At 33.0% G+C, this 19220-nt stretch overlaps 1 protein-coding gene across 2 annotated transcripts in view; it reads left to right on the top strand.

Moving 5' to 3' along the window:
• The window catches only part of ZNF839 (zinc finger protein 839), a 32438-nt gene extending 16422 nt beyond the window's left edge, over positions 1-16016 (top strand). Inside the window, exons 5-8 of one of the 2 annotated variants that reach the window (XM_051978333.1) lie at positions 3263-3412; positions 5331-5468; positions 10035-10167; positions 12935-16016. In XM_051978333.1, the coding sequence (XP_051834293.1) occupies positions 3263-3412; positions 5331-5468; positions 10035-10167; positions 12935-13848 (1335 nt within the window). In that variant the 3' untranslated portion in view covers positions 13849-16016. The remainder of the gene's footprint in view (positions 1-3262; positions 3413-5330; positions 5469-10034; positions 10168-12934) is intronic. The other variant, XM_051978334.1, reaches the window with a different exon arrangement.
• The last annotated feature ends 3204 nt before the right edge of the window (positions 16017-19220 follow it).

Here is a 19220-nt window from a genome sequence, read left to right as displayed (position 1 = left end):
TGAACAGGTGTTTGGAATTTTCTGTGCAAAAGATTTTTGCAAATACCATGTCTCTGTTTGACATATGTGAGAAAGTGTCTGGTTGTCTATTTTGATTGTCGATTGCAGTGATAGAGACTGAATGGTATAGATATATGTGCTGTATAAATACCACCTCAGAGACTTAATGTAACCTTGAACAAAAATTAGTCAAGAAACATTTATTAAGTGCTATTTGACCCAGACACTATGCCAAGCACTGGAAATACAAGAAAGGCAAAAACAAAAACTAAACAAAAAGCTAAAACCCCAAACTAGCCCACAGATTCCTAGTGGGGAGGACAATAAGTATTGATTTACATACAAGATAGAAATGGAAGATGTGCAAGTAATTTGATTTTTATTTTATTCATTTACTTTTTACTCATGGTGAACATGGATGTAAATCCAATATAGGCAAATGTATCTATACAATTATCTTGCTACACAAGAGAAATTAGATCAAAAAGGAAAAAATAAAATTGAAGCAAACAGCAAAAGAAGTGAAAATGTTATGTTGTAGTTCACCCTAAGTTCCCACATCCTCTCTCCGGGTATAGATGGCTCTCATCATCACAAGATCATTGGATGATCTTCTCAACATCTCACTGTTGAGAAGAGCCATGTCCATCAGAATCAATAATCATAATCTTGGCATTGTTAGAATTGTGAGGACAGGAAGGATAAGGAAAAACCACTACCCCAAAACAAAACAAACCCAAGAAAAAGAAAGAAAAAAATATGCTTCAATATATATTGTTGAGTCCTTCACATCTCTGTATGGAGGTGGATAGCATTTATCTATCATGAGTCCTTTGGAATTGTATTGATCAGAGATGCTAGTCATTTTGGAGAAAACAGTTTTGGTTGAAAAATGAGGAGCCAGATTGTAGAAATTAAGAAGTGAGAAGAAATACATTGGAGGTATCTGTTGTAGACAACCTTCTAAAGAAATTTAGCCACAAAAGGAAGAAGGAGACCTGGCAAGGATTTTTTTTTTTTTTTTTTTGACAATTGGAGGCAACATAGATATATTTGTAAGCAGTTGGAGGCAGCCAATAACATGCTACAGAGAGATGAGGAGAATAAAGATTCAGAAAAGACCATTAGATTTAGTAAAGAAAAATCATTGATAACTTTGAAGAGGGAAGTTTTGGTTGAACGATAAAGTGAGTGGCAAATTGCAGAGGGTTTAAAAGAGGGTCACAGAGGGGAGGAAAGGGTCATTAAGGACTGAATTCAAATCTGGTCTCAGACACTTGTTGCTGTATGACCCTGGGCAAATTACTACTACTACCACTACTACCCCCACTACGACCACTACCATCATTACCACTTCTACCACTACTACCATTACCACTACTACCACTGCCACCACCACCACCACCACCACCACCACCATCACCACCACAACATGTAGATGGTATTCTTAAGGAATTAAGCCATGAAAAAAAATTGGTTGTAAGAAGAAATCATTAACTTAACTTAGTTTTTTAGATATAGAAGAAACATGTATGGTTGTAGCCAATAGGAAGGACCTAAGATAATAGAATGGGAATGATAATAGAGATAATTTTATGTTAGTGGCACCAAGTACACAAATATATCATTTTCCCTTACAAAAAGAAAGGCCATTTCTTCATTTGAGATCATAATCATTTAGCCTTTTAGGGCCTCAATTACTTATCTATAAAATGAGGAGATTGGACCACTAGATCTTCATGGTCCCTTGTAGTCCTAAATCAATGATGTAGTAGGCATTTTTTCATCTACTTGTTTAGCCGCTATAGGTACATTTGTAACACTGCTTCTGCCATGGATTGGCACTTTATTTTCCTCTCGTTCTGTCTTCCCATTTTGCTCTCCATTCTATATCATCATCTCCTTCTCAGACTCCTTAATCTTATAAACCCCACTTCCAAAGATAGAAATCCTGAATAGGGAGATAAATATCATAATTTGGCTTTTAGTATGAAAAGAAGAGTTGTATTCTGAATGGTTAGTAGTCCCAACTGAATTCTTGATGGTTAATTTTAAGAGACATTGAAAAACTAGAATCTGTCCAGAAGGCTAATTAAGTTCATTGTTGTTGTCCAATTCTTTGTGACCATAGTACACCTGTCCATGGGAGTTTCTTAGCAGAAATACTGGAATGATTTGCTATTTCCTTTTCCAGTGAATAAAGGCAAACAGAGGTTATGAGATTGTTTAAGGTCACACAACTAATTAAATATCTGAGACTGAGAACTGGAACTCAGTTCTTCCTAATACTATGCTCCTCTGGAGCCTTATTCCACTGAGCCAACATACTGCATCCAATCAAGATTATTAGCCATCTGGGAACATAAGTGAGGAATGATCAAAGGAGCTAGGCATATTGTACTTGGAAGGTAAAAAGTTTGGTATAGGGGAAGGAAGAGATAGCTTATTGAAAGTCTGTATGAAGAAAGAACTAGAACTCATGGGTAGATGTTAGACAGGAACAGATTTTTGCTTTGAATAAAGGAGGAATCTTTTAATGTTTATATCTGCCTTGGCAATGCAGTAGAAGGAGCACTGAATTTGTAATAAATTCTTTTTGAATCCTTATTTATTGTTACCAGCGGTGTGGTCTTATATGACTTTTCTGGGGTTAAGTTTTAATGATAATGTTGAACTGGATAATTTCTAAGTCACTTTCAGCTTTAAACCTTATGAGGGGGTTAAATCATGAGATATGATGTTACCTATCATTGGGGGAGTCCCCTTTTCTCCATCCCTTTCCATTCTTCCCTCTTAATTATGCCATAGAAACAAGATTGTTCTTGAATGACCTGAGGAGCTAGTATTAATAACTTTATTAGTCCCCTCCAACTGAAGATTCCGTGATGACTACTTTATTCTAGTTAGAGGTAAAATACTTATGAACTTGTTAATGGGGAACAAATCTGCATTTTAAAAAAATGAACTATGATGTTGGCACAATGAACCCTGTTTCCATCCTTTTGAGAGTTGGTAGGGGACTGTAAATGGAATGAAGCATGTGCTATCTGATATTTCCAATGAGTTGATTTGCTTTGCTTACTTATACTTCTTTGTTATGAGAAAAAATTCTTTGGATTGGGGTGGAAAGGGTAATGTGGGACTTTCTGGGAAAGTAACAGCAATGTTAAAAGTAACAGTATGCCATTTATTATAATAATAATTGATTATACTTTTAAATATTATTGCTTCATCTGTTAGATTTTCTTCTTCTTCACTAAAGGTTGAAAAGAATCACCCAGCAAAGCCTTTTTTCCCAGATGTATATAAAGAATTTGAAGAGTTGCATAAGATGGTTAAGAAAATGTGTCAAGATTACTTCAGTAACTCTGTTCTGAGTTCTCAGCAACCCCTGGAAATAAAAAATAATGAGGTAATGGGCATAGGAAAAGGGAGTTTGTATATTAAAGTTATTTTTTAAAAATGTCCTTTTACAAGTGAAGATAGGAAATAATGTATTATTAATATCTTACCACTTTTTTGTGGCTAGCTTTTGGGGTTACATATCTTTACCTTGGATAAACTGTTTAGAATTCAGGACCTTTCATAATTTGATACTAACTTTTCAGACTTAAATTCTTTACTGCCCTTTGCATTTACTACGTTCTGCCCAAACTGTCTAATAAACATGATGTAAGCTTTACTGCATCTCTGCTTTTGTGCATACCATTCCTATGACTTCCTCTTTCTTCTCTTGAATTTCCATCAGTCAGTCAGTAAATATTTTATCATCTTACAAAGTTCAACAATAATGCCATTTCTTTCAGATTGCTGACACATTCCTTTTGATATTCACCTTCCTCATTAGATCTCACATGACTTGGTCATAATTCTGTCTAGACAATATGATTGATATTTGGCATTATGATAATCTGTGATTTTTCTCTTTTTATTATACCATAAGACTATAGGAACTCACATCTCATGTAAACTCCCCATCTCCTTCACTACTGAGCACAAATGCTCTCCAGTTTAACTGAGTTGATGGTTAGAGTTATTATGTTGTCTATTTTGACTATTCATTTTATATTATTTATCATTAAACTTTATTGAATTAGAATAGAAAGCAAGATAAGCTGATATATTCTTTATGTACATTATTTTAAGTACCTATGGAGAGCATCTAAAAGTTGATTTAATAAATAGCTCCTTAACATTTAGTAGATGCTGCTCTTAAGTATCTTTAAAAAGGTTAAATATTATATATTTAAACACTTGTGAGTATTTTTCAAAAGCCTTGAAAACAAGGTGGTTTTTAACATACTGGAGTGAAATGCTGGACTTGAAAATGTCTATCGATAGTAAGGATTAGAACTTTACACACTCTAGTAAACTAAACTGAACCTCTAACAAGCTATTTTAATAAAATTGAATTTTAATGTGATTTTTTTGGGTTTGTTTGTTTTACTTTAAGTTACAAAATGTAAACTTCATCCTTTTCACATACCAGAATTTGTCTTGCTCTAATGCTGTATACATCCATCTAAATCCATCTCTTGTAGGTAGCCCATCAGTGATGTAGCCTCTATGGAGAAATGACAATGCATCAGTTTTTAAGGGGACACTGTCAAGGTTGGTAGGCTCAAAACTTGCCTGAACCCTTTTTCCCCTTCCTCTATTTTCTTTTTATTTATGTTGGAAATATGGATGTGAGAATGACAATGGGGAAAAAGCACTTTTTAACTCAGTTTGCATGACTGTTTTGAAAGAAATAGACCAATGACTGTCCCTAGGAGTAGTCATAGGTATGGAGGTAGCTTGGGAAGAGCCTGGAAACTTCAGTTCCAATCTTGGCTCTGACTTTTACTAACTGTGTGACTTTGAGGAATTCACTTTTCTTTTCTGATAACTTCCCCATCTATAAAATAGGTTTATAATATTTATACTACCTCTCAGGAGCTATTATAAGGAGAATTGGAATGCTTTTTTTTTTTTTTTTTTTTTTTAAAGAAAATGTATGTTAGTATTAAGAAATCTGCCTCAGTGCTAAGTCAATTTCATGATGATTTCTCCCTTCCCTCCACTCCCCGGAAGAGAACTATGAAGTCTTAAAACCTTTGCAGTGTCCTCTTCTAAACTTTGCTAACATTGCAACTTGACTTTTGGGGAATAACCATTTTTACTATTGCTTGTTCTAACCTTATATCTTTGTTCCCATTTTATTACATAGTGACTAACTTAAGAGGGACTCTGTGTGTCAAATTGGGTTTAGTCATGTAGTTATTATTTACTTGTCATTGAAAAGTTGTTAATTTCTTGAATGTTTCTTTTTTATTATTCCTGAATTCTAGGTTGCTGAGTCACTAGGTATTACAGAAGAGTTTCTACAGAAGGAAGAACTAAAAAAGAATGACATTTCCCCCCAAAATGTACTCAGTGCTATTGAAGCAGGACTAGGTGAAGTTACTAGACAGAAAAGAGAAAACGAGGTAGGTGATTGTGGTAAAAAAGTTGTGTACCATTGCTGTTCTAGCTCCTGAAGCAGCCTCTCTTGATCCCTGCAATTTGCTAGTGCTCTCCCTCTGGAAATCACTTTTATTTTTAAAAATATATTTAATTTCCTGTGTTCCAATAGTAGAATGTAAGATGCATGAGGGCAGGAATTGGATTTATTTTTTGTATTTGAATTCATATATTTTGGCACACCGTAGATAAGTACTTGTTCAATTGAATTGAAAAATGCAGGATCAGGCTTTAAATCTCAGCTCTGTTAAACTTTCCAGATTTGTAACTTTTTTTCCAGCAGTATTTTATTTTTCCAAATATACGTAAAGATACTTTTCAACATTCATTTTTGTAAGATTTTGAGTTACAAACTTTTTTCTCCCTTCCTTTCTTATCTCCCTATCTGATAGAGGTTACAAATGTACAATCATTTAAAAACCTTATTTCCATGTTAATCATTTTTTGAAAGAAAAATCAAAATAAAAGGGGAAAACCACAAGAGAGAAAAAACATATAATAACAATAAAAGGTAAAATTAGTATGTTTCAATTTATAATCAGTCTCCATATTTTTCTCTGGATGTGAATGGCATTTTTCATCCCAAGTCTATTGGAATTGTCTTGAATCATTACATTGTTGAGAAAAGCTAAGTGTCTCATACTTGATTATCATATAATCTTGCTGTTACTGGGTACAGTGTTGTACTTACTTTACTTAGCATCAGTTCATGTAAGTCTTTTTAGGCTTTTCTGAAATCAATCTGCTCATCATTTTAAAGAACAAAAATATTCCATGACATTCATACCTTATTCAGCCATTCTCCAGTTGATAGGCGTCCATTTAATTTCTAGTTCCTTGCCATCACAGAAAGAGCTGCTACAAATATTTTTGCATATGTAGTTCCTTTTCCCTCTTTTATAATTTCTTTGAGATACAGACCCAGTAGTGACACTTCTGGATCAAAGGGTGTCCAGCTTTATAGCTTGAGGACATTACTTGACTTCTCTAATTCAGGGTTTCTTATAAAATGGAGTTAACTTATTTAATATATGAATAATAATAAACATTTACAGGGTGTGCCATGTGCCAGGCATTGTGCTAAGTTTTGGGGATACAAAAAGATAGTGTTTATTCTTGACTTTTGAAAGTCCAGAATTTTTGAATGAATAAATTCATTCAATTAATAGCTATTAAATTGTGAGTTCCTTTAAAGTAAGAGAATCAATGAAAAGAAAACTTTTAAGGAAGGCAGTGTTACCAGATTTCAAACTATTACAAAATGATCTGGTATTGGCTAAAATACTGAGTATTGGATCAGTGAATAGATTAGGTATGCAGCACATGGCTATATATTTATCTGATGCTTGATAAACCCAAAGATCCAAGTTTCTGAGCAAGAACTTGCCAGTTGATAAAAATTGTTGGCAAAGCTGGAAAGCAACTTTTGTAAACTATATATCAAAATAAAGCCAAAATGGATAATTTAAATATAAAAGGCAATTAAAGTAAATTAGGGAACATGTAAAAATTTACCTGTCAGATCTATGGGTATGGGAAGTTTGTAACCAAATAAGTGATAGAGAGGATCATAAAATTATATATATAGATAATATAAAATGGATGATTTTAATGTATTAATTAGCCAAAACATTAGAAGGAAAGGAGTATACTAGATAAAAATCTTTATAGCAAATTTCTTGATAGAAGCTTCATTTCTCAAATATATAGGGATCTCGGCCAAATTTATAAAAACAAAAGCCATTTCCCCAATTGATAAATGATCCAAGGATATAAACATTTTTCAGGAGAAATCAAAACTCTCAATTGTCACATTAAAAAATACTTTTAAATCACTATTGACTAGAGATATGCAAATTAAAACAAATCTTAGGTATCACCTCACACCTATGAGAAATGATAAATGCTTGAAGCATCATGGGAAAATTAGGTACACAAATGAAATGTTGGTAAAGTTGTGAATTGGTTCAGCCATTCTGGAGATTTGGAACGATGCCCAAAAAGCTATAAAACTGTGTACTTTTGTTCCAACAATATTCCAACCAACTAGGATCGTATCTCGAATTGGAAATTGAAGGAAAGTCCACCAGTTACGCAATAATTGTACAAATTGTTATACATGATCAAAATATAATAATGTTGTGCTATAAAAAATGATGAGCAGGATGTTCTTAAAAAATCCTGGGTAGACTTACTGATGCAAAGTGAAATGAGCAGAAACAGGACATTGTACACAGTTAACAGCAGTATTTTACAGTAATTGACTGTGAATTTAGCTATTTTCAGCAATACAGTGATCCTAAACAATTTGGAATATAAAATTTTAAAAAGTGAATGTAAAAAAAAAGTCCTTGCTACTCTGAAACACTGAAGTTAGTATTCCTTTTGCAGAACTAGACTGATTTGATATGAGATATATAGGATATTATAAAAGTCTTAATGTAGTTTGAAATTTATAGATATAAGTTGGAATTGATTAATTATTTCTCTAGGAAAAATACATACACAATCTGAATGATTTGTGATTAATTACTATGTCAACAAAAACCAAACTTTTTCTAAATTCAGTAGTATTTTATTCCAATTACATGTAAAGATAAATTTCAACATTCATTTTTGTAAGAGTTTTGGGTTTCAAATTTTTTCTTTGTCCCTCTTAACCTCCCCCCTTAACAAGATATCTGATAATAGGTTATAAATATACAGTAATTTTAAGCATGTTTCCATATTTGTCATATTGTATCAGAAAAATCAGATTAAAGGGCAGAAAAAAACCGCTAGAAAAAAAAAGTAACTCCCCACTCCCCCCTCCCAAAAAAAAAAAAAGAAAATATGCTTCAATCCACATTCAGTCTCCATAGTTAGTTTTCTCTCTGGGTGCAGATGGCATGTTCCATCCCAAGTCTATTGGAATTGTCTTGAATCACTGGATTGTTTTTTTTTTTTTTTAAATTTTTATTTAATAATTACTTTATATTGACAGAATCCATGCCAGGGTAATTTTTTTTTTTTTTACAACATTATCCTTTGCACTCGTTTCTGTTCCAATTTTTTTCCCCTCCCTCCCTCCCTCCACCCCCTCCCCTAGATGGCAAGCAGTCCTTTATATGTTGGATATGTTGCAGTATATCCTAGATACAATATATGTTTGCAGAACCGAACAGTTCTCTTGTTGCATAGGGAGAATTGGATTCAGAAGGTATAAATAACCCGGGAAGAAAAACAAAAATGCAGATAGTTCACATTCGTTTCCCAGTGTTCTTTCTTTGGGTGTAGCTGCTTTTGTCCGTCATTTATCAATTGAAACTCAGGTCCCTTTGTCAAAGAAATCCACTTCCATCAAAATATGTCCTCATACAATATCGTTGTCGAAGTGTATAATGATCTCCTGGTTCTGCTCATTTCACTTAGCATCAGTTCATGTAAGTCTCGCCAGTCCTCTCTGTATTCATCCTGCTGGTCATTTCTTACAGAACAATAATATTCCATAACATTCATATACCACAATTTACCCAGCCATTCTCCAATTGATGGGCATCCATTCATTTTCCAGTTTCTAGCCACTACAAATAGGGCTGAATCACTGCATTGTTGAAAAGAGTTAAATTTGTCATAGTTGATCATTATACAGTGTTACTGTGTACAATGTTGTTCTGGTTCAGCTTGTTTCACTCGGCATCAGTTCTCTGTCTTTCCAGGCTTTTCTGAAATCAACATGCTCATTCCTTTTTTAGAACAATAATAATTTCATTGTATTCATATACAGCAACTTATTCAGCTATGCCTCAGTTGATGGGCATCCACTCAATTTCCAGTTCCTTGCCACACAAACAGTAGTTATAAATATTTTTATACAATTTCAGACACATTCTTTTATATCTATGCTAATGCATGGGTAGCAATTCAAATTAATTAAATTAAATTAAACATTTATGAAGGAATAAAAAGAAAATAAAACTGCTAATCACCCATCCTTTGACATTTCATGGGGGGATAAAACATTTACATAGATAAATATAAAATAATTTGAGCAGGAGACACTCTACCATGTAGGGAAACCAGCTGAATGTCCCCTGACATGTTCTGTATAGGAAGCTAATGATTCTTATGAGAAGGAAAGACTTTACAGGCATGTAAGACAGCATGGCCAGAAGACAAGTTTAGGAATAAGGCACTTTGGCTGGAACAGTGAGTATATGAAAGGAAGGAGTCTTGTGAAATAAAGCTGGAGCAAAAGTGAAGGTCCTTAAATATCAAGTTGAGAAGTTTTCATCTTTGTCTATAAGCAACAGGGAAAGTATCATGCTTTTTTTGAGTAGAGTGATACTATTTATTACATTCCCTACTCAGTGGGTGGAAATTGCTTTATAAATCTTAGAAAGAAATGTTATTGCTGTGTCAGGGTTGGTTACTTTTATTTTAAAAACACTGAATTGTTGTAGTTTTAAATCTTAAACATTCATAACATTGTGACAAGTCAGAAAAGGTTTACATTTTTCATGTTGTTTAGTAAATTTGATTTTTATTCATAGATACTTGAGGTGCCGCTACCAGTCAAAAGAACCAGGATAGAAAGTGGATCCAAGAACATGAAGGATAATTATGCTAGTCACAACGGACTCCAGGAGAAAACCATTCTTTTGTGTAGCCAAGTTAACACTGAAGGTAACATTCTTATGGCACTCAGTTTATTGGATGCAGTAATTGTTCAGTATAATTTCAGGTTATTTACAAATTTTTAAAAGAGTAGTTAGGTTTTTAAGAGTCTTATTTAAAATGAAATTATAACTTCTTCTATAACTCCCCATTGCTTACAAAAATAATTTTTCTTTTTTTTGGTCCAGCTTGGGTGCCATGTCTTGTATGAAACCTACCAGGATTTTATTCCACATAGAAGCCCATCTTCTCCCAGTACATAATATCTCTTGTTTCTTTCACATAATAATAGCAATAATTAGTATTTATTTGGCACAAATGCTTTTCATATGTTCTTTCATTTGATTTTTATAACAACTCTATAGGATTAGTACTGTTATCCCCATTTTATAGATAAGGAAACAAACTAAGAGATTTTGACTTGCTCATGGACACACAATAAGTGTCTGAGGTAGAATCCAAACTTAGGTTTTTCTGAATCTAAGCTTTGGTGTAACCCCCTTGCACCCTTTCTTAGCACATTTAGTTGTATTCTGTTTGTTTAGTTGTATATATATGTCTTAGAGCTTACCCGTATTCTACTGGATAGTAAGCTCTTTGTGGACAGGGACATTGTTATATAGAGAAAAGATAGTCCTTGAGCTGAGTTTTGAGCAAAACTAGGAGTTCTTTTTTTAATTTTATTTAATTTTTTAAAATAACTTTTTATTGATAGAACCCGGTATTTTTTACAGTATTATCCCTTGCATTCACTTCTGTTCCGATTTTTCCCCTCCCTCCCTCCATCCCCTCCCCCAGATGGCAAGCAGTCCTTTACATGTTGAATAGGTTACAGTATATAAAACTAGGAGTTCTTTTGTAGAGGTAGAAGTGAATGTATTCTAGCCTTAGGGAACAGAGCCATAGTCATTTAGAATTTGGTTGCATTGAGTGTGTAAAGGAGAGTAATACATGATGTAGCTGTAAAGTTACCTTGGAGCCGGGTTGTAAATGATTTAAAATATTTATATGGAAAAAAAAAAAATCGATATAGGAAGCTTGTATTTGATTCCAGAGGTTAATTGAGAGCTACTGGGATTTATGAAGCTGGGGGGTGAGGGGGGCGTGACATGGTCAAACCTGTGCTAATAATGCCCTTGCTGTTGTACTCATTTTTTCTTTCTCTAAGATTAGGTAGCTGGACGACATGATTTTTAAGGTCTCATATTCTATGACATGATCTACCAAATTAGCCTTAGGAATCATTTGCAAATCATCTATTAAATTTTTTTTTGTTTATTATTACATTAACAAAAGTCAACTATGAAATATACACAGAAAAAAATTGTACATGAAACTATCATGTAGAATTGATTTTATTTTTTAAGTGAACTGAATAATTTTTAGAAATTTTTTTACTGTTGTCTTGGTTTTGTATTGACTAAATTTCTCTTTATCCCTTTCCTTTCCTTCTTCCAGAAAGCTATCCCATACAATTTTTTTTTAGAAAAAGAAAAAAATAGCAAACCAATTGGTATACCAATCTGATAATATATGCAACTTAATGTCTTTATGTATTTATTCATTGGTATATCAATCTGATAATATATGCAATTTAATGTCTTTTTAAAGCTGTCTGCATGTCTCTTGAATTTAGATGTCTTTCTGTTCTCATTGCATTTTTTAAAAAAACGGCCACTTATTTTCTAGCTGTCTTTGTTCAACTGGTTTGATTGTTTTTAGTGTTAATCTTGTTTTGAGTTCTAGCTTTTCTTTCCCCTTATCTGCTATACTGTTTGTTTGTCAGTAGTATTCTGGCTAATGCAGTGCTAAATATTTCCTTTCTGTTTTGCTTTTTAGAGTGGCTTCTTCTTGTTGAGGTAGAGATAGTGAATGGAGAGCTGACCTTGGAGATAGGAAGATCTAGGTTCAGATTCTGCCTCTGACAGTAACTGTGACCATTGCCAAGACAATTAACTTCTGAGTTGCAATTTTATTTATAAAGAGAGGATAATACCTGTTGTACAGAGGGTTCTTAGTGAGGCTTAAATGTCAAAGTTTTTGCAAACTTTAAAGCATTATATAAATGCCACTTAGAATAATGGTTAGATTCAAATGAATTATTTTTAGCATAATCCTCAGAGTACTATTGTCATATGAAAATTCGCCTTAAAGGTAGTAATGACCAACACCACAATTTTGGGCACCAAAAAAAAAAAAAATGCTCCTCTTAATCCCCCCCCCCCCCCCCACAGCTATAGCAATGAAAGGCTTATGATCTGTTAGTATAGGCATATAAATGAAATCACTCTTAAGCTATTAAAATTATTCTGCAACATGAATTTTGCTATCAGTTGCACCTAGCAAGATTTCATTCTTTAGTCTAAAGGAGTTAATATAAATTCAGCAATTGTTCACATTTAATTAAGAAAGCTTATTCTTTGTGTGAAAATTAGTGAAACACTTTGTGTAAGCAACTGTATGCCTGGCTCAAGAAGAGATACAGAATTTAGATAAGATTCTGGATCTTCCACTATGGAACTGAATATAACACATGTATAAGACACAAGCATGTAATTGTAATTTAGTATTTTGAGAAATTAGGGGTTCTGTCCTCTTTAGGTAGTCACTTATCTCTTGCTCTCACCATATGGCTTTGAGCATCTTTTCTGATTGTACATTTTTTGGGTGATATATTTTATGCTCATTCTTATTTACATTGCATTTTGGGTATTTTGCAATTGATTTGAAACAATGACAAAATGTTTCCATGTTCAATTTTTCCTAAATGGTTTAGGTTTGAAGCTCCATCTTAATAGGACCACTTCTCAGTCTTCAGAAAAAATTTATAATATGGCAGTCGATTTTGGAAGTCAAATATTACAGAATGGCCAGCTGCCTAAAGCAGTTGCTGAGGTAGAAGGCAAGAATGAGCCACCTAAAGCATTTGCTGATGAAAGCAAGAATGACCCTGCAAGTTCTGTCATCCTATACCAGGCTGTTAAAGAAACACAAACCTATTCCCAGTTGGAAAATCCAGGTAGCCTGCTTCAAGAACAAACAGAGTTGCTCCCTGAATATTCAGTTCATGATCACCCTCCTGACCAGAATACTTCTGACAAATCTGCCATTTCTGATTTCTGTTGTACTGTGTTATCTGAAAAAGATTCCTGTTGGTCTGGGCATGAAATTCATAACAGAAGAGAGAATGAGGATTGTAAATCTCATCAGGAATTTTTTAATCCAGAGAATGAGATTCATGAGCTAACATCAAAGCCTGAAAAGATTTTGTCAACAGATGTGCCCACAGACAACTCATGCCAAACTTCTTTGGAATCACAACATCACTCTTTACTAGAAGCATCTATGTCCACTGAGAGCATACTTGAAAATGCTTCTGAAAATTTACATCAATTCCCCGAGTCATTACAGGATGTCCAAATGGAACAGGAGAGTGCAATTGCTGTAGATAACACAGTGGCCTTTGAAATTGCTAATGAAAGCCAGGAATTGTCTCAGGAACAAGAACAGATTTTTATTCAAACTTCAGATGGGCTTATCTTGTCTCATCCAGGTACAGTTGTGTCTGAGGCTAATGACATTGTTATAGTAACAGATGTCGATGGTAATACAGTGCATATCAGTACATCTGATGGACTTCCTTTAGAAACATTGGAAGCATTGCTGGCCGTAGAAAGAGAGCCAGAGTGAAAACATTTTGAACTCTCATAATTAATAGTATCAGAACCATAGTTTTACATTTATATGTAATTGTCTTAAGAGATTGTTTCACCAAATGTATATTTTTCTAATGTGAATATTGAAATAGGTGGGCCTTTTAACTTATTTATAAAGAATTATTTTGTTTCTACAATGAAATGTATTTTTTTTTTTTAAATATACATCTCGTCTGAATTGAAAATAGCTAAGTATAACCAAAAAACTGTTGGTTTTTAATTTAAAACCTCATTTTAAAAACATCTTTTAAAATCTCAAGAGCTATTGGTGAATGTGAAAACTGTATTTTCACTTGTTTTGTGCAAACCCTTTACAATTCTCTCATTCTCCTTCCGCCTCCCAAAATGTAATTTGCTTTACTGAACTTCTTGAAGGATATATTAAAATTTCCTTGGGAGATAAATAGAATATCACCATTACTGTCCTATTTTTAAAAGAGAGGAGATTAAAGAACTGAGATTTTTAGTAACTTCTTTATAGTCTATTTCAAGAAAGAATCAGGTGATACATAGTCAAATCTTACTGGGCTTCAGTTTCCTCATCTGGGAAAACAAAGAGGCTCTTTACTTTGAAAATCCTTCAAATTCAAGGATTTGTTTTTTTAAGTTTTTATAGGTTTTTAAAAATGGAACTTGCCCTATTCTTCAATGAAAACTAATAATTCTAATAGTCCATGGGAGGAATAAAGAAAATTTTTTTTACCTAGTCCTTTGTGTCCCACAAAGGGAAATTTAAATGAAACTATTAGAATTATAAAAAGTAGCATCTAATCAAGTGCCAAAATACATGATATAAACTATCATAGTATTTATCTTGTAAATGTAATATTGGTTTATCTCATTTGATTTTCACAGTAACCTTTTCTCAGAGAACTGAGACAGATGTTACAGGGCATAGTTTCCAGAGTCAAGACTAGTACTCAAATTTCTCGGTGCTTTTACCTTCTAATACAGTATTTTGTTACATACATTTTCTTTACGCTGCTGCCATTTCCCAATATTCATGTGCTACTCCCCCCTTCCCCACAACTAAGTGTTTCATTATCAATTTTCAGAATTTAAAATTGAGCATTACATTTTTCTGAAAACTGATATCTTTTAGCATTTCTCTTTTTAGCATTGTGTAGCATTGTATTTTTACCTAGATCTATTCTTCTTTGGTCAGTAAAAGCCCTCTCAAGTTAATTTGAATTCTTACATCTCATTGCATTCATATGCCAGTTTATTCAGCTATTTCCTAGTTTATGGGAATCGTTTTTTTCTTCTACCTTCTTTTTGACCCCACTAAAAGTGTTACTAGATTTAATTTCATTTATACGAGACCTTTATCTTTGTCTTTGACATCTTTTTTAAGTTATACACCCAATTCTGAAGTTGTTTCCCTCTCTTTTAAAGTGTCTTTATTGAAAGCTTTTTAATTATCACTGTCACTTCACAATAATGCTCCCTAACCCTGGTGATAACCTCTGGCGTGTAAACTCACTTTGAATAGATTTTTTTTCTTTGTAGTTGTATCTCCAATGCCTGATGTCACACTGAGCACTTATTAAGTGAAACTTAACTGAAAACAAGTAAGTATAGTCAAAGAAAATATTACCACACTGACCCTGGGTAAATGCCAGTATATCTCTCTCTGTCTCTTACTTCTGGTGACAAAAGGGAAATATGACTTCTTTTGAATCTACAAATGGTGACTACATTGATCAGAATTCTGAAATGATTTTTAATTTTCCCTTATATAGATAGTCTTCCTAGCTCTGATATATTGTGCTTCAGGTCATTAAAGCTTTCCTTAAGTTTTCATACTTTTTGTTACATACAATAATTACATTCATATACCATATATATCATATAGTAAGTGGATATCTACTTATCTTCCATTTCATTAAAATTTCTTAAAATTTATACTTTTATTTATTTCTAAATTTATCCTCCCTCTTACTACCCAGTCAAGACTCCCTTGTAACAGATGTTAAAAAAAAAAAAAAGATTGAAACAAAGGCAGCCATCACATCAACGCCTTTTGATATGTTCAATATTCTATATCCACAATCTTCTATCTCTAATAAAAAGATCCAGTTTTCTAATTCTTACTCTGGGTTTAAGCTTCATTAATAAATTAAATATATAAAACATTCAGAAGCCATTTTTCTTTTTTGTTTGCATTATTAGCTATTATGCACATCATCTTTTTAGTTTTGCTTATTTCACTTTATTTCAGTTTTTTCTTACTACAAAGTATAACTAGAAATATAGGCTTTTTTCCTTCTGGCCTTGACATCCTTAGTGTATTTTCAAACTAATGCTACTGGATTATTTAATTAGATCATTCACTCTGACATTACTTAGATAAATTATAAATTAGATTGAAATATTTATAGCAAAGAGGTAGAGTAAATTGCAAGACCTCAAAATGTAGCTAGTGTTTTTGGTGGGTTAGATTTCTTCCCTGCAGTTTAAAAACTTCAAAAACATATTAAACAGACATAACTTGCACTTGCACTTTATTTGAGCCATATATACATGGATAGGTACTTCAGAACTATAATCTCCATTTTATAGATTAGCTTTGGGTAGGTTGAGTTGTGATTTGACCATGGGGTCACACTGCTAATGTCAGAAGCAGGCTTATGTGCACACAATATATCCCCGAGTCCCAAATCTAGTAATCTTGCTTTGGGAATGTTTAATTTTCTGAAAAAATGCTGAGTAATATTAATGAAACGGCTTATTATAGTGGCATAATGGATATAGTTGGCCTTGAAACCAGGAAGACTTGAATTCAAGTCCTGTCTCAGAAGTTTTGTGACCCTGGGAAAATCATTTTACTTCTTAGCACTCTAGACCCAGAGATGTCAATCACATAGCCCTCAACACTCATCAGTGCTTCTCTGAACCAGGTTAAAATATATTTGGGAAATATTTAAATAAAAATATAATTAGACACTGTAAAATTAAGTCAGTGTGCATCTTGTAAAGATCTTTATGTAAATATTATTGGTCCTGATTTCTACATTGAATTTGGCACCCCCTGCATAGAAGCTGCCCACCTTTGGCAGAATTTCTGCACTAAAGATTTCATGCCAATAAAAACATCCATTTTAAAAAAATTTCTTGTGAGGCTATTGGGATTAAATGACATGCCCAGGATCACGAACACAGCTAGGCTGGATTTAAACTCAAGCCCTCCTGACTCCAGGGATGGTGCTTTGTACCATGTAGCTGCTTCTGGTCCAATTCTTAGAAAAGAAAATTTAGTTTAAAAGTTTATTATAGCTAAGTGTTTTTCATTTGTTCTTAATGGAAAAAAAATGATCATTTTTCTCTAATTCACGAAGATTATAGTGTCTGAAATACCTATTTCATGTATATGTGGCTCAAATGAAAATATGTAAGTGCTTTGCACCATTTATTTCTATAAGAAGCATAAAGTCTTTTACTATAACATACTGATTTAATGCAATAAAATATTGTTACAGAACTGGATGTAATGTTCATCTGACCAGGAGAATTGGGTTCTGATCCTGGTACTGCTAACTCACTATGACTAGGTAAATCACTTCACCTTTCTTGGCCTAATGAGGTGTCATACTCAGTATTATATAATGGTTCTTAATGTTTTTAGTGTTACTGACAAGTCTGATGAAGTTAACTCCTCAAAATAGTGTTTTTAAATGATTAAAGGAAATGCTAAATTTTACTCAGAGCTAGTGAAAATAAATATTTTTTTTTCATGCAAATTCATGGGCCTTATGTAATCTGTGAATTCCAGGTTAATAATAATCCTTCAGGATTTCCAAGGGTTTAGTATAATTCAAAATTCAAAGCAACGGCAAATGAAATTTAGTGATGAGACTCAAGAGAATGCCTAAATCATCGAATACAAACATAATTTAGACCACATCACACCTGTGATTTTATTGATCTTCGAGTCTTAGAACTGACTAGAACATTAAAAAGTTAAGTGGCTACTATTGATCATACAACCAGTTCATTTTAGAAACTGGTTCTGAATCCACCTATCCATGCTGCTTCACTCGCTTATGATTATATCATATACTATATTATAATATGTATTATAAATAACTTCAGACAGAAAGATATATTTTTATTTTGGAAGATCTGAATATTAAAATAGAAATTAACATTCTTTACATGGCATTAAAAATTTTTTTTTGTTTACTTTCACCTGTCTTTATCTTCCATTCCCTTTCCAGTTTTGGATAAAGCTGTTAATTATTAAATGAACTATCTCAGCCTAGGAAACAATAAACACACGTGTGTGTGTGTGTGTGTGTATGTATGTATGTATGTATGTATAATAAAGTTATATCCTTGGTAATTTTGTGCAAAATGGAAGGAGTGGTTTGAGAAAAGTGACTTTAATGGACCAATGCTACATTTCATTAGTCATGATGAACCACAAATTTATAGGGTTAAAAAATAATCAGATACTATAGAGCTAGCTTTTCATTTAGTATTCACATAACAACTCAAGTATTATGTACCTATGTTCAAAGGACCAGTCCCAAGTTACACTTTCAAAAGAAGCTGAAATTGTATCAATTTACAATTTGGTATTTACAATTGGAGAGCTAGTGGGTAGTGTAGAAAGAAAACTCAGAATTCTATAGCTGGACTCATTATAGAGCTTCTTTGTCACGATTTACCAATGATCCTTGTAATGAAGTCATGACTTTTCTCTTTATGTTATCCTATATTTTACTGTATGTTCACTATTTTTTTTGTGTGTTCCACTTAACAGTGGGCTTTAAAAAGAAAAGGAATAGGAGACCTTGATGCTAAGACCTAGCACCAAGCAGAAAAGGTGTGTTTTAAAAGTAAGTTTGGCACTCTAAGAACAAACTAAAGGTTTTCAGGATACTAAAAGAAATCAAAATCTGATGGAAATACAAACAGTAAGCACAAATTTCTTCATTTTTAAGTAGTGTTATCTTTCCTTAAATGATGAGTAATGATGGCACTCCTGTGGTCACACAGTAACAACCACATTTAAACCAAGGTCTTTCTGATCCCTAAATCCACCAAACTATACTATCTCTCGAGGGCTTAAAAAGACCTGGATAATGAGCAATTACAAAAAAGGCCTGGTTTTTTTTTTTTTTTTTAATTTATTGCTTTTTTTTTTTTTTTTAAACAGCATTTTTTTTCTGTCCCCATCCTCCTTTGCAACAAAAAGTTTAGCAAATGAAACTAACAATACTGTTAACACAGTATTCCAGACACCAAAACCATTAACCTGCTTAGAGAAAAATGTTTCAGCAGTTCTATTATTTTTCTTTCCATGAAATATACCTCTAGATTTTTCTTCATTCTACATCAGTT

Source organism: Antechinus flavipes, chromosome 2 (genome assembly GCF_016432865.1).
Source record: "Antechinus flavipes isolate AdamAnt ecotype Samford, QLD, Australia chromosome 2, AdamAnt_v2, whole genome shotgun sequence".
Classification (NCBI taxonomy): Eukaryota; Metazoa; Chordata; class Mammalia; order Dasyuromorphia; family Dasyuridae; genus Antechinus; species Antechinus flavipes.
This window is presented reverse-complemented; position numbering and strand designations above follow the sequence as displayed.